This window comes from Lepidochelys kempii, chromosome 4 (genome assembly GCF_965140285.1).
Source record: "Lepidochelys kempii isolate rLepKem1 chromosome 4, rLepKem1.hap1, whole genome shotgun sequence".
Classification (NCBI taxonomy): domain Eukaryota; kingdom Metazoa; phylum Chordata; order Testudines; family Cheloniidae; genus Lepidochelys; species Lepidochelys kempii.
In genome coordinates this window covers 96,829,013-96,852,018 of record NC_136383.1, presented here as the reverse complement: position 1 = coordinate 96,852,018, position 23,006 = coordinate 96,829,013, and the positions used below count along the sequence as shown (strand labels likewise).

General features: G+C 39.9%; 1 protein-coding gene across 2 annotated transcripts; it reads left to right on the top strand.

Moving 5' to 3' along the window:
• Positions 1-1,543: 1,543 nt before the first annotated feature.
• On the top strand, positions 1,544-22,407 carry RHOH (ras homolog family member H). Of its 2 annotated transcripts, XM_073342219.1 has the most exons (3): positions 1,544-1,830; positions 3,332-3,436; positions 18,451-22,407. In XM_073342219.1, the coding sequence occupies exon 3, from the start codon at positions 18,683-18,685 to the stop codon at positions 19,256-19,258; it is 576 nt and encodes a 191-aa protein (XP_073198320.1). In that variant the 5' UTR covers positions 1,544-1,830; positions 3,332-3,436; positions 18,451-18,682; the 3' UTR covers positions 19,259-22,407. The 2 variants fall into 2 exon arrangements, with proteins under 2 accessions (XP_073198320.1, XP_073198321.1); XM_073342220.1 differs by lacking the exon at positions 3,332-3,436.
• The last annotated feature ends 599 nt before the right edge of the window (positions 22,408-23,006 follow it).

Sequence of the window (23,006 nt, the reverse complement as noted above, 5' to 3'; positions counted from 1 at the left end):
GCCCCTCCCTGCAGCACCCAGGCACTCCGGGGGGAGGGCTTCAGTCCTCCACTCCCCCCCCAGCCTGGCTTCAGCCATGAGATTCCAGGGGTGGGCTTCAGCCCCCCCGACCCGGATTCAATCAGAGACTCTGATGGCAGGCTTCAGCCCCCCCTCCCCCCCCAACCCCCCGCCCCTGACTTCAGCCACAGCACTGGGGGGGTGGCTTCAGCCCCCCGTCTTCTGATCCAGCTGGAGGCTCTGGCAGTGGGCTTTACTCTCCCCCCTCCCTGGCTTCAGCCAGAGGCTCTGGAAGCAGGCTTCAGCTCCCACCCCCATTCAGCCACAGGGTACTGATGGCAGGTTTTGGGCTTCAGCTCCTCAGGGTGGTGGGACTCTGGGCTCCAGCCGTGGGGCTCCGGCTCAGGACTTCAGCCCAGGGCGGTCAAGCTTCAGCAGGGCCAACCTTACAGCGTGCTATGGTCAAGAGGCAAGAAAAGGGGTGAGCCTGGGGTGTGAGACCGCGGAAGGGAGTTCAGGGCAATTGGGGAAGGAAGCAGTGGAATCTCGGGAGTCTGGGGGGACCATGAGGAGTTTTTTGTTTTAGCTGATATTGGGGTGATGTGGTGGGATCTGTGGGGGGTTAAGGGAGGCAGCAGGGGCTGGGGGGAATCCGTGAGGGGCTGGGGGAGGCAGCGGAAGCTAGGGGCACCAAAATGCAACTGTACGTAATTTTTATTATTGAGTCTGCACAAAAACCCCTACATAAAAACATAAAGAAATTACAATGGTTTGGACATGTGTATGTGCATATTTATTTGTGTTCCTAAGGTTAATTAAGTATTTTAGCAAAACTTGTCAGAGCGACCACCAGGAAGAGTTGGTGGCCACTCTCTTGAGGCCACCAAAATTTGTTGTGAGAACCCGTTTTAGGGTATACCAAAAAACCTTTCCCATGTAGACAAGGCCTGAGTCTTAAAGGGGCTTTTCAATCATGTTAAGCTAACTCAACTGAACTAACACAACTGAAAATGGACCCTTTTAACCTGTCAAGACAGAGCCTAAGGGAAAGAAAGCAGCACATCGTTCAGCTAAATCAGTCCCTCTTTCCCTTTTGTGATTTAGGCCTTGACTCAGGGTTGCACTGATTTGTCTAAAGGAGTATTTTTAAACACAATTTAATTAGATATGACAAAAACAAGTGTGGAAATTCATCAGTCAATGTAGCTTAATTCATTTCCTAACTGAATTAAGCCAAATCCCTATAAAACAAGGTTTAAATCAATTTAAGAGTGTCTACACTGTTTTGCACCTGTTCGATTTACAATTGCACTTTTTAGGGCTGGTCTACTCACAGACTGGAACCAAAATGTTCAATGGCGTGAATTAAAATCAATATAGCTATTTCGACCCAAGTCTGTGAGTAAATAAATTACTTGTTAAACCGATGGAAGATTGAATTATAGACCAGACTCGTGGGCAGTTGTTGAACTGCTCTTCCTTTAACTGGTTGCTGGTGAGCGGGCTGTGGTGTCCCCATGTTAATAGCAGCAGCAACAGAATGGAGGTGGCTGTGGAAACAGCAAGCTGCAGAGAAATCTTTATGCATCAGGGCCTTGCTGTGCCCCCTCCCCCTCTCTGAGTAGGTTTTACATGTACGTTCTGGAGTCATCACAGAGAGAATAGGACACACAAACCCACAGCAAAACCCACACAGGCAGAGCTGAGAACTCTTCAGGAAGCTGACTTGAACTAAACCACTCGCTTATTTTTCATCACATTATGTCTGTCTCTGCTGCCCCATCACCAGATGAACTAAACTCAGTCTCTTACACCGGGCTTATTTGGAAGGTATGTAATTCTCTTTTCTTTTTTCCTCTCCTCTCCCCAACCCCTTTTATGAAAAAAGAAAATTTACTGTTAATCCAGCAAGAAAAATTCTATTGGAAAAACAAAAACCATAGAGCTCCAGTTTTCTTCTTTACCCTCCACTTGCACTAAGAGTACTTGACTTCCGTAACATTTATTTTCAAGAGCCATGTTCAACATCCTGTGTCTAGTGAATTTTTGCCCCCTCCCCCCAAGTGTCTTAATATAAATATTTATATTTTAAATAGGGTGACCAGATGTCCCGATTTTATAGGGACAGTCCTGATATTTGGAGCTTTTTCTTACATAGGCAACTATTACCCCCCCTACCCCATGTCCCAATTTTTCACACTTGTTATCTGGTCACCCTAATTTTAAATCAAGATTAGTGTTTTTAGCTGTCACCATTGTCTCATCTTACAAAACTTGATTTGAAAACTACAAATACTTTCAATTTTTATACAAAATAGAACATTCCTTATTGTGATATCATATTAAAAGACAACCTAGTCCCCCTTGTGTACTTCCCTTGGATTTTTTATTATACTTTATTCTTATTTTCTACTTCAGCATAAAAAGAACACGCTGCTGTCCCTGGATTTTTGATTGTGTTTTAAGGGTTTTTTTGGTACTTCAGCCTAAAATGACCCATTATAAAGGGAGGACGTAAGTGAGGTTGAACGTACCAGTAACTTTATATATTAATCGATTTACGTAAAAATATAGAAAATAAAAAAATCTAAAAATCCTGGGTCTGATTCTGATCTAATTGACAGTAGTGTAGATCATGAATAACTCTACTGAAGTCAATGGAGTTATACATGCGTAAACCTGGTGCAAATGAAAGGAGGATCCCATCCCTTGTTTGCGAAATAAACTGTCACTGAGGGGAAAATTTATTGTTTTATTTTCATAATATACATTTAGAATGAGAATTGTTTCATAATAATTTTTTCAAAGAGGTGAAATGTTAATGTTTTATTAACTGAAGTTAGTATTAAAAGGTTTTTAATTTGCTAATTTCTTCAGCTCCATTCCTAGTTTCAGTTGAACCCTGGTCCAGCTAGGATCCTAATGATTTTTCACCTCTTTGTGTTGAGAATGAAATCCTTAACTTGCCTTCTAAATGGCCACAAACACAATTCTCCTCTTCCTTCTCAATGCTACTTTTCTATTGAACAAGTACGTTATTTTCACGACACATGGTCTGGTTACATATGCAGTGGTGTGTATATACATATAGACCTAGATATACACATGCATTTCAAGCTTCTGTTTTCAGAGGCTGCTCCTCCAAATGTATAAGCTATTCAATAATGGTCACCTTGCCAATGAAAGGTAGCTAATGTAAGAAGTGGATAAGGACAGAGTCTAAGGGTGCTAGATCACATAATATCCATCAGACACAGCCAGGTCTAGATTTCTCTCAGGTATCCGTAAAAATCTGAATGTAATTCTTAATTTTCCTATCCTCCTCTTTCAGTGCTATTTCCATTAGTACATGGCATAGGAATGTGGGTGTGACCATCTGGAAGAGGCCATCTTTAACACAAATTTGTCTTAAGGAAAATATTTTCAGAGCGGAAAGGTAGGATAAAAAAGGCTAGACGATCCTTACTGGACTGATCTGCCTGCTTTTTGCTGTACCTAGTATATGCCTGACTTCTACTGCTGTAGAAATAAGGTGGAACTTTGCATTAGATTGTGTAGTAGTTTACATTTATAAAAAATCTAAAAGAATTTTTATACAAATAAATTAATCTAACTTTTGATGTTACCATAAATGTGAAAGTGATTTAAAAATGTGATTGAATCTCATCCATCAAAGAATGTCTTAAATACGTGTCACATAATTTAATCCAATTTCATTAAAGAGGCAGGGACTCGGCATATATCTACTGTTTAGACTTTGGGCAGAATTAAAGTTATAGGAAGGCTTACGTGAGTTTACTTCCTACAGCAAGAAATACCCATGGAAGGAGGAACTGGCTGAATTTACTTTAGGGTTTTACACTCACTAGAATAGAAGCTGTACAATGGGAAAATTAGACATTTATGTGTTTATATCTTTTATGTATTTATAAATGACCTCCACCCATTGTCTAAGCCTCTGAGCTTATTAACCATTAAATTGTAAAATATGGGCCTGAGTCTCATTTACACTAAGACCAGTTTACACTGTCTGTTAATACCAAGTTGCCTTAAATTTGGTATAAGTGTAATTTATGCCCATTTTAAGGCTTCTTCACCCTGTACACTATAAAGTGGCCATAGTATAAATGAGAATCAGGCTTCAAACATTTAACTTTTTTCTGCCAATGATTAGCTGCATCAGAGGACACGCCTCACATGTCCATCTGCCAGAGTAATAGCATAAATTTAAGTCTACGTCCCCAGCCACTGGACCTGGTCTACATTTAAAAATTAGATTGACTTAGCTACATCGCTCAGGGCTGTGAAAAATTTTGCACCCTGAACACCATAGTTAGATTGATCTAACCCCCAGTGTGGACGTGGGTAGGTCAACTGAAGAGTTCTTTCATAGATCTGGCAACCACCTCTCATAGAGATGGCTTAACTATATCAATGGAAAACCCCTGCCGTCGATGTAGGAAGCATCTACACTACAGCAGCACCTCTGCAGTGCTTGGCTGTGCTGCTGTAGCAGCTACAGTGTAGACATGACCTTCCCAGAGACATTCTTAAGGGTCTGACCAACCTTATCAGGAAAATCATGAGTAGAGAGATGGGTTTTACACTATGTGCTGAAGTTCAACAAATTCTGGCTCTGTTAGACCAATGTGGGAAGTGAGTTCTAGGGTAAAATGCCCTCCAATGAAAACACCCTTGAAGCAGCCCGCAGTTACGGAAACCTCAAGAGAGCATCAACTGATCTCAGCTATCACAGTGGTGGACAGCAGAGAGTCAATCTCTTGGGTAGATAGGACTAAACCATAGACCTTTAAAGGCCTAAATGAACATTTTGCATTACACCCCGAAGCAAACCGGAAACCAATAGAACTAGAGATGTAATGAGCTCCCTGTGACCAATCTTGCAAAGCAAGAGATCTGCTATATCTGCACTAGTGGAACCTTCTGACTGGTCTTTCCAGGTAGCCCCATGTATAGTGTACAATATAGTAACCAATATAAAGGTCACAAAGGCATGTGGAGATCAAGACATTAGCCTGTCTCTCACTTCATGGATCTAGAGCTGGCTGTAATTTTTCATTGACAATGTGGTTAGCTGAAAAATGGCCTTTGAAAAAGAAATATTTCTTTTGTTGCAAAAAGTTCATGGTTTTTTTATAGTTAAAAATAATGAAAACATTATGTAAAAAGTTGTTGCAATTTTTTGTTTACCATTAAATGAAAACCTTCAATAACCTTTTCAGTAATGTTTTTGTTTAAAAAGAATTTGTGGAAAAAGGAATGAAAATCATGAACAATTTCTAATACACTAAAAATGAGTCTGTTTCAACAATTACGAATGAAAATAACTTTGACTTTTCAGAGTTTTTCACAAAAGTAAGTTTTTAATTTTTTGATTAGCTCCAGCTGGATCTTTTAAACAGTGGTTCTCAAACATCACGATGCCATGACCCCATAAAAATATCAGAAAATAGTTTTGGGATCCTTCTCCCACCTAGCCATAAAGAAAGGGAGAGTGGCTATTACCCTGTCAAACTCACCACTGAGAACACATTTTAAAATATTGCGCCGATACCTCTATGTATTGGAAACATACAACAAATTTGAGGTCCATGACTTGCCATCACCCCTTCCACATAAAATTAAACATATTTTCATATATATTTAGTATAATTTAATTGTGCTTAATTTCTAATGTTCACTGAAAAACCAACAGACTCCCCAACAAACAAATGAGCTCTAATCTGTGTTGAGAGGAGAATAATATGGAGCCAAAGGCTCTGGTTATGCAGCTGCTAAGTATGAACAATGGGAACCACTTGTACAAAGCAGCTGCCTAATCAGGTCTAAAATGTATCTCTCACCAGAGAAAGGAAGGGCAATTGAGAGATTCTGCTCTCAGTTATATCAGAATACCCCTATTGATATTAATGTTACTGCACCAATGGAACTAAGAGCAGAATTTCACCAAAGATTTTATCTGTTTGTATGTCCAAAAGAAAAAAGGGATAACCAGTGGCATAAATTATCACAGATTAGGTTACCTTTCCTAATTACCTATGTCTTAATATATATAGGCAAACATACCTTTTGCGCAAAGGACCCTATTTTGCCCTCTGATACTTCTGTCCAACCCCCACAGGAGTCAATGGCAGTTGTAAATTCATATGTGATGAGAGTGGAATTGAACTCAAGAAACATATTTTTATCCACATGGGTCAGTAAAATAGGTAAAATAGATCAAACATTTAAAAATGTTAAAAACCAAAACTGATGCTGTTGTTGGTTTTGGGGGTTTCCCAAAGGGGCACCACTGATGACACACCGTGTGGGAAAGACCCGACATAGATGGGAAGAGAAAGAACACCTTATCTTCCAGCAGAAGCCAGAATTAATATTGTGGTTAATGGTAATGCGTGATACTGTTTTCAATACACACGTTTGCAAGGTTGAAAATTAATCTAAAATAGGTGAAATTCACCCAATTTGAGCTAGTGGTAACATTTGTTGATTTTTTCACGTCTCACAAGTGATATTGATTTGATTTTGAAGGTTACCCCTGTCTACTTAAAATAAGGCTGATTCTCTTCATGCAACCAGGGCCGTAGTTAGTTAAAGGTATTTTTTTCTTGTCTTTCATATCCATGGGCTTTGAAAAGTCCTGAAATCTTTCACTTTAATAAGAAAGGCAAATGTTTTCCCTTCTGATGAAAGTCAGTTTGGGGATAAGCAGAAATATGGATAAATTGCACTTTGGATTTTTCCATTTACAATGGTTATGCTTAAAAAGTTGTCAAAAACTGGCAGTGTGTGGCCATTATATCAAATTACTTCCAACAGTGTATGGTATACTGAATAATTTATACCGTCTTCTTTTAATCACATTCATATTTTTGATTTCCTCTTTTTACAAAGGCGTGTTATAAAATAAATTTAAACAAAAGCTTTTCAAGATGGGATGTTTCATTATTATCAAACTAAAACCAGATTTGAAAATTCACTTATGTTTCAATAAGGCTTTAATGCTGAATGGGAGAATGTTATAAAACTTCCAGATGGGCTTGGACCAAGCCCCCTGAGTCAAATAAACCAAATTTTGCAAATGTTGGTATACAAGTCCAAAATGTGGCATTCAGCCATATTGCCAATAAAAATGTCTCTTTTTCATATAAATGGCTGATTTCATGCAAAATGTGCTAAGACTTTGCCAGTAAAGAAAAACTTTAAAAAGTTCCTGACCACCCTCAGAGAACAGAAATACTTTGCCAAAGTCTACCCCGGCCTGGTAATATGTATTATCTATTCACTCGATGAAAAAAGACATTCCAGCTTTAAGAATCTAAAATGAGGTCCGACAAAACTGTATTGCGGGATGAGAAAAGAAGGAGTATCTATTTTTGGAAGTGGAGAGAAGTTGGAAAATCCACTCTTGAGGTTTTTTTTCTTCTTCTGAAACTATTCCATATGGTCCAATGCTGCTTGTAATATTACACTTTTTATATAAAAGTGATAGGATGTTAAGGTTGCACAGAAATCAGAGAGAGCTAATAAAGCAGGCGTTCTCAGGCCAGATTCCAAAAAGACTTACACCATGGTTTGCACAGCATATACATCAATGTAAATCTGACCCTCTGTGTACAACAGGTGCTACTTCAAAAATAAATTAAATAAATACAAGCATGACAGCTTGTTAAGGCTGGGGCATTCCCTTTATTTATTTTTTTTGGTCATAACTGCAGCCCTGACCCTGAAATAAGATCCGTGCTCACGGGTTCCTGCACCCAGTTGGAGAGTCATTGACTTCATTGTGACTCCGTGTGAGTAGGAAAGATGACTTCAGTGACATTTATACATACTTTTGTATTTAATTTCTTTTGTTAAAATAAAGCATTCCTAGGGAAGCTATGAATGTGAGAAAGGAGCCTTTCCAGTGTATTCCATAAATATGCTTTTATACCAATTTTACAACTGCACAGTATAAAGTACATGAAGACTGGATTTTCGAATAGACCTTGCAAGGTAGCCACATATAAATTAAATACAAAAAAGTAGAAAACAAATTAAAGGGTTAAATAGGTTAAACCACCAAATGCAGGAATAATTATTATAACCTTCCATCCACAAAGTGCTTTATAAAGTGATTTGCTAACTAGGTACAGACATATTGCCACACAAAACCTGTAATTGATAGTTAGGTTCAAAAGGGGGATACCACTTACTACAGCTAACATCTAAGTAAAGATTTTATACCTTCCTACCATACACACAGGACAGAAACTGTGGACATTGGCAATTCTGGAAATACACGGTTAAAGTATGTAGTCGGTTCCTTACTACCTTGACATAATGAATCATTCATCATTCACCACCCCACCCAAATTTCTACAGCTCACTCAATTTTACCTTTGCCCCGTTAAAAATCAACACATAACTTCAGACATGAAATAGAGGAAAATATTTTTTCTCTAACTAATAAATGTTCACCATAATGTAGCAATAACACAATATCCTGAATTGTTCGCTATGAAATACAACATACGTTATTTCAGAGTGGTAGCCATGTTAGTCTGTATCAGCAAAAACAACGAGGAGTCCTTGTGGTACCTTAGAGACTAACAAAAGTTATTTGTTACACAAAACAGTTACAAATTCAACATAGCATATCTTATACCCACATCCCCATACTTGAAACAACAGCACTAAAACCAACCAAAAACACACCATGTGTGTTTTAGTATACATGAATTTATAGATTCATTATTGAGTTGTTCATGTTTTTTAAATATATGCTGATTGATTTGTGCATACATCTATATACCTACCCAGGTTGGCAAATAGTGCCATATTCAGAATAAAGGTATATATTCATTTTATACACAAATTTGTATCCATTTTGTGTGCATAAGGGATGGACACTTACGTACATTGTACTTCCTAATGGGTGTTAATCACTCTTTAGATATCCAGTAAATTATTAAAAATTCAAACAAAAACACTGAAAGGCATCAGACTTTGTGATAAGTCCCATCTGTAGAGAAATCAATACCTGAAATTCAGTAAAATAAAAAACGATAGAAGGATTTTAAAGAGTTAAACCGCTAAAAATGTTTTTACCAAATATTATATAAATATTTACATAATATATATGTTACCATAGATATGTCTTTTATCTATGATTTACCTCATACTTCAAGAAAAAAGTTCTGTGTTTAAAGTAGGATGTGTTGTCATGAGAAATTTGAAGTGGTTTGGGGCCCAGTGATGCAAACCCTTATACATGTGAATAACTTCACACACAAGCAGTGCAATTGAAGTCAATGAGACTATTTGCATGCCTAAATGGTTACAAGATCGGACCTTTGGTTTGATTATACTGAAGTTAGGCATGGCCTTAGGACTGGAACCTAGCTCATTTTTAATTATGAAAAGATGTCTCTTCATAATATGTACATATAATAGGAACATAATGTGAGTGTGTTTATATAAGTTTAAGTATGTTGTGTGTGTGTGCATATCTATACCTAGATGCACACACAGAAGTAGCTGTATTTCACTGATGGATACACATACACTAATACGGGCCATTAACTATCTTAGATAGATAAATATGGGTGTATGTGTGTAGAATACCACCCCGCCAATATGTATATGCATATCCACCCCTGAAATACAGCCACATCTGATGTAAAACTTGTGAATTGTTTAACAGCAAGAACAAAAGGGTGTTATAGCTGAGGATGGAAAACAAAGGCTATTTTATCCAATATACAGTGTACCAGAACAATTTTACATGGCACAACGGACGAAGTTCACTGTTATTCAGGTAACCAGTAAAAGGCGTGAGCATCACTCGCTTAGGGCGTGAAACAATGTTCCCTTTCCATTGACTTCAAAGGATGTTGGATCAGGGACTTGTATTGCCCCCCGTAAAGGGTGAATTTCACCTCCAAGAATTAACCTCATATGAATTTGGGCAGCACACAAGGGTTAGTGTTGAAAATCATTTACCGTTGAGTCTTGGGCACCCAAATAATGAGTTATCTGACATTTCGTACCATATGCCATACCTAAGCACAATGAGAATGAGCTAGTTTAAGGATCCACCTGATCCATGCCTTGATTATCAGAGGTACTCAGCACTCATAGTTCCCATTGGCTTCAATAGTTCAGGAACCCTAAATATCAGCCCTTAACTCAGACTTTTTTGACCTTTTAAGGTTGTTTTAATTCATGGGTGTGCATGTTTAATTTTCATGATGTGGTTGTATCAAAAGTGTGATCAGACACAAATAATCATGGTATGCGGCTTCATCTCTTATTTTTACTCCTTAATACTGCTGGGCCATATCATGCTACCCTCTTTGAAGTAGAAATCTCTATTCTCAGCAATGGGGATTTCAATCTCAAAACTGAGGGCATGAAAAAGCCTATTTAATAATAACATAGTTACAAATGTCTGAAAATTTGGCCTTGCCCCCTTGTTTTTAGTTTCAAGCTTTACATCTTCTGAAGAAGCATTTTAGGTATTCAAAATGTTCATGCTTTGGCTCGTCTCAGACGTGAATATTTTTAGGGAAGTTTAACACCAAGACATTTGACTGTTTCTGAGTTGCATGAAGGTGATGAAAAGACAGCTTTCTATTTTTTAAAAAAGAAACAAGTCTTTACCTTCCATTTTTCTTATTTAAAAAACTGAAAATCTTTGTTAAATTTCACAGGTTTGAATTGGGACTAGTGTCTTTCTCTTGTCTGAAGAAATGTAGTTTTGAGACGAAGTTCTCAAGGTTTGAAAGTAAAGATTTAACACATGTGGTTTGTTATCCTAACTTCAGAAAGACATGGAAGGTGTATTTTCCCATTTATTTATTTAAATGTATAATAACTGTATAAAGAGTGCTCATCACAACCTCTGAGCACTTTTAAAAATGCTTAAAACTACAATTAATCATAAACTATCAATTGATCATAATTCTGGCAATTATGCACTAACAACACTACACCAGCAGTAACATAAATATAACAGACATTTTAAAAACCTTACCAATTAAATTAGCATAGTCTGCCAACCTCACCCTTCTCCCTGCTCCCGCTCGGTCAGGAAGAAAGAGGGACCTTGTAGCCTGCCCTGCAGATTAACAAATTGAACAAAGGCTGTTATGGACCAAGTGAGAGAAGAGAGTTGGAAAGGGGCCTAATGGAAAACACTCAGGCAGTATCCCCTTCACCTCCACCTTCTCTTTCGTACCAATGGTGCCATAGCTCAAATGCTTCCACAGACTGCAACTGTGGTGCTGTTTTATGAGGAAAGAGATTGTCTTATGTCTACACTACAGCTGGAAGATGTGGTTCCCAGCATAGGTAAACAGAGTCACGCTAGCTCAGCTCAAACTAGCACCATAAATAGCAGAGTGGACGTTGCGGCACTGGCGGCATCTTGGGCTAGCCACCTGAGCTTGGACTTAGGAAGTTGGGCGGGCTTGGACTGGGGTGGCTAGGTAACCCGCCACCAGCACCGGAGAGTCCACACTGCTGTTTTAGGTGATAGCTCAAGCTGAGCTACTGTGAGTCTGTTTACCTGTGCTGGAAATTATGCTTGCCAGCTGCAGTGTAGATAGGTAAGTCATTTAGGGTTTTACAGGTCAAAAGCAACATCTTAAAATCAAATTACAAACTAATAGGTAGTTAGTGCAGATAATAGAGCATTGGATGAACACAGTGATACTCAGACTTCAGGAGTCAAATTAATGATCAACATTAGTGATCAAATTAGTGATCAACATTACCCAAAAGAGCCATAGTAGTGAATGTATTGTTTAATTTACTATAGTACTGTATATTCATATTTAAACAGTATGACAGGGGAAATATGTAGTTTATATATATATATATATATCAGCAAAATGACTGACCAAGTATTATTATTTTATCAACTACAATTGGTTACTAACATAATAAAAGCACCCTGATTGGTTAATAACTTAGATTGGTTAATAATTAAATCACACAGTGGTTTAATATCATGTGTTGCAAAGAGCCGCAGGAGGCACATTAAAGAGCCACTTGAGGCTCGTGAACCTCAGTCTGAGTATCACTAGTTTAACATTTTCATGAAAAGAAACCCTCCCTACCAAGTGGGGTCCTGGATTCTTCACCAGTTGCAATTTCGAGATGGATTTAAGATTTAGCCCATACATTGCAGTACTCTAACGTTGGGGTGACAGAGGCATGGATGGCAGTTGCATAAGTCTGTATCTGAAAGAAACAGGCACTACCTGATTCAAACTGTAGGAGCTACTTGTCCTTCTAATACCAGCTGGGAGCCTAACCAGATTCCCCAGACTATGAACCTGATCTACAAATGGCAGACCCACATCCTCAATCAAAGGAGTCAGTATTATTTCTGCCATACCTTCTGGTTGCTTCCCCCAACCAATCAGCATTGACTTCTCAGCCAGCTAGCCCTCATCCATTACCCAGTCTCCTCCAGACACTTAGTACTGCAGTCCACAGTTCTGGCTGTATCAGTAGTGATGGAGATATATAGCTGTATGTGATAAGCAGACATTTCCACTGCTATGCTATTTCCTCACTAGTCCTCTTAAGAGCCTCAGATATGTGTAAAACAAGAGGGGTTACAGATATAGTTATGCATATGGCAATAAATTCCAGTTGCAGGAGCAGTTGCAGGATAACGATGATAATACTTAGCATATGCATTGTATTTAATCTTCAAAACACTTTGGCTGGCCAACCAGACTAGCATGTGTTAAAGGCCTTGTCTACACTTTTCTTTGTACACATGTTAACTAATCCAAATCCTAGTCTAGAGAAGGCCAGAATCATTTTCAAAGTACCCCGAAGACATTCTGTGCCAAAATATGAAAAATTATCCACCAAAAAATTAAAAATTCTGTGCATAATATTTTAAAATTCTGCAAAATTCTGCAAATTTTATTTGTCAAATAAATGTGGAGGCTCCAGCATGGCATTGGGGCACACAGGCCACTGGCTGCACAGAGGTGGAGATCTGTGCAGCTCCCCACCTGGAAAACAGACTCAGGGGTGAGATTGTACCCAACCCTGACACAGTGCAAGGAGTGCGGGGGAGTGAGGCTCAGCGAGAAGGTCTGGGTATGAGGGGGTCTGGATGCATGGTGGTTGGGTGGATGGGGAAGCAGCTCCCACTGACTAACCCTAAGCTCCCACTGAAGCTGAGGAGCGATGGGGGCAGGAAGCAGGGAGAGGGGGGATTTGCAGAGCTTCCTGCAGTTGGGGAAGAAATATCGGGGTGGGTCTGACCCGGCCCTGGATGCTGTGCAGGGGAAGAGGAAGTCCTGTTCTCCCCAGCCCAGCCAAAACTAGCAGCTGAGCCTGCTACAGGATAGGAGCTACCAGAAGGATCTTTCCCAGTCTTGCCCCCTGCCCCACAGTGATTTACCTCTCTGCCGGCTGCCCTGGGCACCTGAAACATACTGGTGGAGAGGTTACAAGGCCGCTCTTGTGGCTTCCCTTTGCTTCCCTATCAAAAAGTCATTTTTCTGCGGGGAAGCAAAGAAATCCACAGGGGACATAAATTCTGCACATTTGCAGTGGTGCAGAATTTCCTCCAGGAGTATCAAAGATAGGATTAGAATGTAGGAGTTCCTGATGTATCTTTCTGAGCTCAGGGATGTGTTTTCATATAGATGTTTGACCACACTGGATGACATTTTATGCTTTAAACTAGAAGCCAGCATTATTTCTAGTGAAACTGAAAAACAGTCTCATTTAGTTCAGCAGATAAACCTGCCTCATTAAGCTATAAATGTTCCTGAATCAATTGTGTTTGGAATTGTTTCTGCACAAGTAAAGCTAGTTCTTCATGTGATGTATACTCACTCAGGCCCTGATCCTGCAAGGAGCGCTGTGTCATGAGGCCACTGCTCCCATGTGGAGTCCACTGCAGGATCAGGGCCCTGGTTACTTTCCTGTACTACTCACAAACCACATCAGGCTTTGCAGTGTTTAAGTATTTTTCCAAGAAGTCACTTATGCATTAGTCTTTCTACTTATTTTTTAGGTAACCATTACAGATTATAAACTGTTCCTTATATATGGTAAAATTAATCATTAGAGGGCCTGATCCTGCAACCACACAAACAAATCTTGTGCCTTTACTTGCATCATGTACTGACTACTGATGTGAACAAAGGTACTCCAATGCATGTGTACAGGATGAGGCCCAGGGCAGCTGCTGTTGCTACAGAAGGGTGGTGTGTCCTAGATACCATCAATCGGATATGGTTTGATTGTGTCAAACAGCCTCAGTCTCCCATTGAGTGTGATGGAGGCACAGTGTGCCAGCGGGAGCTCTAGGAGGCACTGTGCATGGAGCAACCAGACTCTGGAACTCCTGGGAGCATGGATACTGCACTATTCCTGGAGAAGGAGCAACATCTGCTCTGCTCTTTGCCCAGCTAGCTGCACTGCTCCGTGTGCAGAGGTGTAACCTACTCTCCTTAGCGTTGCCAGAGTTTACATACAGTCCTGGAAGTCTCTGAGCTCAGAGATTCTCATGTGATTAACCCTCTCATGGGTGGTGCATGTAAGGAGCAGTTTCTTGTGCCTTCTCCCTACAATGTGCATGAATGCAGGTACTGGACATTAACTGGCCTTTAGTTCAGTAGATGATATGAATCAGTTGTGGTATCAGTGCATATCAGTGATAGACATGGGGCGGGGGGGAATGGGAACAGGAGGAAGCAAAATCCTGGCTCCATTGAAATTAATGGGAATTTTGCCATCAACTTCACTGGATCCAGGATTCTGTAGGTTTCCATTATAGCCTATTGCAATCAATCCTTGCTTGCTTGTTTTTTTTAATATTTCTTTAATTTTACTGTTGTGGGTGGAGGGGAGAGGGAATTTTTCAAAAGCTCAAAGTGCATTTAGGCACCAGCTCCTCTTGAAAGACAATGCAAAGGGAGTGTCTATCTATTCGGGCCTGGGGAAATCTCCCTCGTGATATTTTAAATTTTTACTCACTTTTTGTCTTTTTCTTTAAAATTATATGCAAAACTCTGCTACGTCTGCATTAAGGTTAGGAAATTCAGAGTTAAATTTCCCTTAGCAACCTTAACTCTACCCCTGTCAGCAGGAATTTCTAATAGGATCTTTTATTTGGTGATCACACAGAACTGGGCAATGTGATATATTATTTAGCACATTCTGTAATACAACGCAGTGGAAAGAATCTGCAATATTTTTTTCTAGCCTTGCAGGTGCTTATGCAGTGTGTTGTGTTGCCACTTTTGCTCTTAAACCAAGGTTTAGTACTGCCCCTCCAACAGGACTCTTTATAGGACATCAAGTATATATTCTTCATTTTGGTTTAAACTGACTATTTTTGCATAGCTTTAGCTTTACTTGTGTAGTGTTTTCTTCACTGCTTACACTGAATTTTAATACTCTTTCTACAGTAAGACTTTGTCAGGGAGATGAATTGTGCATTCTTGATGTATGCTTAAATTGCATCTTTTCTTGTAAACTTTCATGGATGTTCGTGGAATTTTGCAATGCTGCACATATGTTGTGCGATCATGTCTTTTAAGACCTTACTGTTTTGCACAGATAGTTGGCAATTACAGTGAAAGTTGTGTGAGAATTTTACATCTGACATTTTTGGCTTTTGTGTAATTAAAATTCCAAATCTAATAGGCATTTATGTAGTGCGTATAATATATGGTACAGTGAAAACTGCAGCCGATAGCTAAAATAAATCCAGATCTAGATCAGGATAGAGGTTCCTGGGCCCTTGGACACACCCACTCAAGAGGAATAAAATTCCAAATCTAATAGGCATTTATGTAGTGCGTATAATATATGGTACAGTGAAAACTGCAGCCGATAGCTAAAATAAATCCAGATCTAGATCAGGATAGAGGTTCCTGGGCCCTTGGACACACCCACTCAAGAGGAATAAAAAAATGGCCACAGCTGGGTACCTTTTGGTTTTATTTATCTATGGATTGTAGTTTGACCCCCTTTACTTTAAAAACAGCCGTATGCTTTTCTGATGGGACTTATCAGTACTGTATGTGACAGTACTAGTCAGTGTGTGTCAGGAATAGAACATTTAATAGCAGGCTCATTAGTCTGTTTTTACTATATTAGCCATCATTCTATTTTATTTTCAAAATATCCAAAGTAATAGAATCAGATTAAGGGCAAATTGTATGCCACCCCTATGTGTCTGTCGGTCTCACTTTTTAGTTTAGAGAAAACCAAAAAGCATCTTGAATTGGTAACTTCTATTTTTTCCCCCTCAAATAAAAATAAAAATAACCAGACTAATAGGATTGAAAATGAATTAAAGAAATTTGTGCTGTGGAGAGGAGTTTTTTTATGCTGAATTTTAATAGGGGAGCAAATGGTTATATCTGAGTTATAAGCCACTGGAATACAGGGCTTTATCATGGTAATATTGACACAATTTTCCAGTATAGCAGCACTCCAATAAACATGCTTAAATAATTGGACAGCACATCCAGTGTGTGCTTTTCAAGTCTTATATTTATATTTTTTTAAAATCTAGTTTGATTTATTTGGAATTCTCTTCTCTGAGTGAAGTCTATCCCATGAGGGGGTTAAACTTTTACAGGTTACTTCTCACAGTTTTAAAAGTAAATTATACACCAGACACTCAGTGGTATCAAACAAACGTGAGAGGATTTGTTCATTCATGGTCTTGTTCATTTCCTGATACACAGGAGGGCACCTGGGTGTGATTCAGTCTTTATCAGAATTCTCAGAATCCACCATGTACAGGCTGGAAACGGACATTGTGTTTGCAAACCAAGAAATACCGCCTGTTGCAATGACTCTCTTCTAAATACCAGTAACAAGAAATCAGTATGAAAATTTGCCAATGAGGGTTTGAAGAAGCATTTATAAAATAAAATACTCCCTTGAGTACAAGTCAGATTGCTTGTATGTTTATTTTCTTTCGGTTGGCTCATGTGGCAGAATACATGAAAGGTGCCCAGGCTGCAGGCAATCCCACAGGAGGGTGGATGCTGCCTGATTATAAAATAGAAGCAGGGAATTGCACTGTCAATGCTAGTTAAATGCACTGCAAGTCCAACTGATGCTTTTTTTTTTCCCCTTTGTGAAATCAGTTGAAGCACTAAATATACTATAAATGTATAGCTAGGAGAGCAGAATGCTGAGATAGTTGAAACTAGAGTTGGCTATTGTAAACTACAGAGCATTCTTCTGCCCTTTACTGTGTGGTGATAATTTTTGTCTGTACAAATAAACTCCAGAAGTGTCTCCCCTCTTAACAAAAGAAGGGGATGAATGGAAATCAATTATTTAAATGAAAAATACACATTAGAGGGACACTGTTAATTTAACAATTAAACTCATATTTTTAGCTACTATTATTATTCAGAACATCTAAGACTAGAAAGAGAAGAAGGGAAAGTTATTTTTTTTAGTTTTTCAGTTACTGAATTTGAAAACATTTAGTGTATAGTCAGTTTCACTGTTTCCCCTGTACAATCAGACAGTTAGTTTCCCTGTGTTGTTTGTGTGAATCTTTCGCAGAGCAATTGGGGAAGAGAGAAACATTTACAACAATAGGAAAATGTGATTGTAAAACCTTAAATACTGGCAAGGGTCTCAAGAGCAGGTGTAATGCCAGAAACTACTTTAACTCAGTTTTAAAAACTAACTAAATTTTGAATTGATTGCAAACTGTTAACAAAATATAACCACTGGGAAGGAGAATATATTTATTTGGTTTGCTCTTCTGGCCTGTTTTTTTAAAGAGATTTGCAACAAAGAGATTTTAAGCCTTCCCCCTCACCCCCAGTAGTTACTGCACCATTTGTAAAACTAGAAGGGTTCATGTCACACCAGATTTATATCTAAAGGCTTTCCCTCCGCTTCATTGTCATCTGAGAGGTTGCATATTGTCTTTGATTGTTGAATTACTTAAATAATCAAATCAATTAGTGCGTACATTTTTTCATGTGCTGCATTTGAAGAGCATTGCTGGAGAGGGTGTGTAAATTTTCAAAAGTGCCTAAAAAGCCTAATTTGCATGTTCAAAAGTGAATTAGATGCTTGGAGCCTCAGTCTCATTGAAAGTCAGTGGGACTTAGGTTCCTAAATTACTTAGGCATTTTTGAAAATCTTACCCCATTTGCTGAGTGAAAAACCTGAGTGGTATCTAATAAAACAAATGGTTGCACTAGAGAGAGATGGATTATTGCCCTAAAAAGATTTTTTTTTACATCAATTGGTGCTACCTGTGTGGCTTGAGGGAATGACATTAATACCTGCATTAGAACACTGTTTGGAACTGCCCAAATAGATGTCCAGAGAAATTTACAATAAATGATGCATTTTCACTGGATTATAACAAAGATGGTTTATGAATGTTACATTTTATTTTTTCTCTTTCAGGAAGCTCGTTTTACTCACTGAAGCATTTGACTGATAGCATCACACAGTTGTGTGGGAGAGAAGGGGATTTTGTACTCAAGTGAAACTCTCGGGTCTTGAGAAGTTAAAGAATCTGGATGAATTCCTACTGAATGGAGATTATTTCAAAAGGTCCCTGAGAACTCTCTTTCTCTCTCTACGGCTCCTGCTCTTCCTGAGTTGAAACGGGTGTTTTGAGGTGGAATTTGAGAAAATGCTGGATTCAATCAAGTGCGTGCTGGTGGGAGATACCGCCGTGGGGAAAACATCACTCTTGGTACGTTTCACCTCTGAGACTTTTCCTGATACCTACAAGCCCACAGTGTATGAAAACACAGGGGTGGATGTCTTCATGGATGGTGTGCAGATTAGCCTAGGCCTTTGGGACACAGCAGGCAGTGATGCCTTCAAGGGCATCCGCCCCATCTCATACCAACAGGCTGACGTGGTGTTAATGTGCTACTCAGTGGCCAACCACAACTCCTTTTTAAACCTGAGGAATAAATGGATTGGTGAGATCAGAAGCCATTTGCCCCGAATTCCTGTTTTAGTGGTGGCCACTCAGACTGACCAGCGGGAAGCAGGACCCCATCATTTGTCCTGCATCAGCTCAGTTGATGGGAAGCGGTTGGCCCGGGAGGTCCGAGCTAAAGGCTACTTGGAGTGCTCTGCTCTCAGCAACAGGGGAGTGCAGCAGGTATTTGAGTATGCAGTCCGGACTGCAGTCAATCAAGCCCGAAAACAGAAGAGGAGGAAACTCTTCTCCGTCAACGAGTGCAGGATCTTTTGAAGTTGCTTTATTACTCTATTAGCTGCATTACTTCTTCCCTTGCACAGAAGTACATCAGCATAGAAAATGGAAGGTGAGCCAAGAAAGGACCTCTGGTAGGATCACCATGCTAGAGTTCCTTATGGGCCAGATGTACTTGCTACCTGACTTGGCTTTTCCCTTTCCATGAATAATGCACATGAAAAGTGCAGCTAACTTTTCTTTCTCCACAAAACTGTAAATGGGCTATTTTCCTCTCAGCTGTCTGGTCACAGAGGACTGGAGTGAGCCTGAACTGGAGACTTATGGATAATATCTATGTTCTTTAATTTTTCATTTCTGTTGTTGGTTTATTTGTCCTCACTTATTTAATGATAGAAGGCCTTTGCTTTGCCTGAAATCCCTGCTGACATAACTTCCCATGCTGAGTTTTTGACTCTAAGAACTTTGTATATATAATCTGATTATTGTATATTTAATTTAAAAAGACAGTTGTACATTTTGTTTTAAACTCCTCTAATATAGTTTGTTTTCTCTAGCTAACCACAAATGCAGACTGTCATATCTGTGAAATAGTCTCCTAGGACCAAACCCTTGCAGTTCTTATTGAGGTAAAACCCCCAATGGAGTGGTAGCAGTGGGGGTGACAGCTGGAATACAGGGGATCATTAGTGGAACAGAATCTTTCACCTTTGCTGGTCCAATTCCAGCTTGGTCTGGAAGTGACCAAAAATTATTGTTAGTTGATCTGTGTCTTACATAATATTTATTTTATGGTCTCAGCCCAGTTCCCAGCAGATCGGTGACTACATCAGAAAACATGCCATACTTTGGCATTTGGTGACTGTCTCAGCAAAGAGGCCAAAGACTGAATGGGCCAGAGGAGACTGATGTGCTCCCTCATCTTTAGAGGTGCTGGCTCCCAGATAAAACTTTTAGGCTCCGGGATGGGACAGTGCAGGGGGGCTCTCACTGTCATGCAACGTGCTGCCCCTGTTCTGTAGGCAGAAAATTTCAGTCTCCAGGGATGACAGACATTTTTCATGAGCACTAAAATTCTCTCTCAAACTTTTTTTTTAATGAACATTTTTCTGAACAGAGGTTTTGTTGAAACCAATAATCTAACATACTAAGGGTAATCAAATACATGGTGACGTTGAATTGATATAAATTGAATCAGCAGCAAACAATCTCTGGACCTGGGGTGCCAAGCGTAATGACTTTGGATTTTTACAAGATATAATTCAATATCCTTTACTTACCGGAGGAAACTAACAATATTTAGGGTCAAATCCTTGGGGCCAGGTTATTTCCCAGCACAGAAAACCTGTATATGGGTTTGCATGGGATAACTCTATTGGGGGTGAGGGTGGGCTTTGACCCCCTTTCAGGATGGCAGTAGTTCAACACACACAACCTGTGGATTCTCTGAGGTATGCACTGGTCTCAGTGGAAATCAGGGCCTTTTGTGCTGCCACACCCATGCAACTCTTGCCCCATACAAGGGTGCTGGAACAATTTGTATAGCAGGGGTGCTGAGAGTCATTGAACCAAACTGTAAACCCTGTATATAGTGGAAACCACTTCAACCCAGGGAGTGCAGCAGCACCCCCAACAGCCCTAGTTCCAGCACCTGTGGCCCCAAGCACAGGGTTTTCCCTGCCCACAGCAACCTTCCAGGGGGTTCCACAGTGTAGTAGGGCTCCGCACAAAAGTTAATGCAACCTTAGGCTGTGGGGGCTTTACAAAGGATGCCCTGTGGTTGCCAGGATGGATGTGTGGGGGGAGATAGATTAGTCACGTATGTAGTGCCTCTCCTTTCCACCTCTAGCTCAACCCCTCCCTTTCTGCTTTCTGTAGGGTCTGAGGAGATGATGCCATGGAAGGCAACACTTCCCCCTTCTATATGATTAAGGATCCTCTTTACACATGGATCCTGGGAGAAAGATCAGTCCCTGTTCTCACTGAGTCCTTATTTGGGCAAACTCCTGCTAGCATTTGGATGGGAGTGTGGGTGTAATAACTTGTCTGATTCAAAACTGAGTAAGAACCTCAGGACTTTGCCTTAATGTTTTTAGACACCTCCAGTGCTGGGTGGGTCTGTCTTCCTTAGCGAGCAAATCATAGTTCAAATATAGCTGGGGAGTGAACTGGGTACTCTCAGGGTGCTGCTCCCAGCTTGGCAGGCTATCAGAGTTTCTCTAAAGAGAGCTTAGCAAATTAAGTCCTGCTCTTCCCAGCAATTGCAGACATGAACTCGCATGAGACAAAATAATGATGGTTGTTATTTATATGGGGCTCAGAAGCATACCAGGTGCCCTCTAGAACAATTTAAGACATGACACAGTGAGTGTGAGTAGCAAACAATAGCGCGGGAATTGAGGGTTGAAAGAGGAAGAGTTCCATAATGAAATCCCATGGTTACTTAGTTTTGGTATCAGCCAATTGCTTGTATATTACCTACCTCTTGGAATTAGAGCTAAGTAGGAGCAATGGGCAGAGTCATACTTAAACACTGTTTAAATACTGTTTAAGTTTAAACACTGAGTTCAATGGGACAAATCCTATGAATAAAATGACTAATGTGAGCAAATATTTCCAGGATAGGCCCTTGAACTGTAAGTGTACACAAAGCACTTGAAGTGTTTATTACACCACCAAGTCCCAGGCTAGTAAACATTTATTTCTACTTGAACTTTCCAGTGTTATCCTAAGGGAGGCCCTTTCATTACAAACAAGTATTGGGTTCATACGGGTCATTTACATTTGTTTTAAATCCTTTCAAACTCCTGCACCCAGGATCACAGCATAGGGGCTCCAGTCATTTCCTAGCTTATCTGTATTCCGCTCTTAAGTTCTGCCACCTCTGACTGCAAAAATTTAGGCACAGAATGCAAGCCCATTGCCCACAGAAACACTAAAATCTAGCCTGTTAGTAAATGAATTTGAACTCAGTGGGACTCTTCACATGAGTAACATCAGTCAGATGCACAGATGTTTGCAGGATGAGGTCCTCAATGAAAACCCTGTAGCCTTGGCAACCACCATGTTTTTTTCTCCTTATCAAATCTCAATAGTCCTTCATTACTGAAAACTGTGTTTTCTGTAACCCTAACTAAAGATTAACGGTTGTTAATGTCATGAACATTAAAAAATGGGTGCAAAAAGTATGAGTAATATTGTAAATCTTCTCACTTTGTTTATTTATTTATAGACATTTCTACGGTGCTTATTACCAGAGTAACTGTTTTCTCACCTGACTTAGCCAGTCATCTTTTTCTGGATATATTTTTTAAAAAGGGCTCTAACAAATTATCTTCTCTTCTTGTGTTCAGTTTGATTAAAAGTGCTGCTTTTATGTGTTGCAGAATAATAAGTGTTATGCCATGACCACTTGTGGTGATTATCGGCTATATCGGGGCGGGCAAACTTTTTGGCCTGAGGGCCACATGGGGTTTCCAGCAGCGCAGCACGCTGAAGCAGTGGGGGAGGGGGGACAGCGGGGGAAGGGCCAGGGGCTAGCCTCCTGGGCCAGGAGCTCAGGGACCGGGCAGGAGGGTCCTGTGGGCCGGATGTGGCCCGCGGGCCGTAGTTTGACCACCTCTGGGCTACATGATGCTGTGATTACAGGCTATCAAGATGCCCCAAATAATTATCTTTATATTGAACAAAGTCAAATGAAAATGTGTGTCAGAAACACACCATTAGAGGGATATAGCATTAATGTAAATGAGTCACCCAATGGGCTTTTATATGGTATTTTACACGC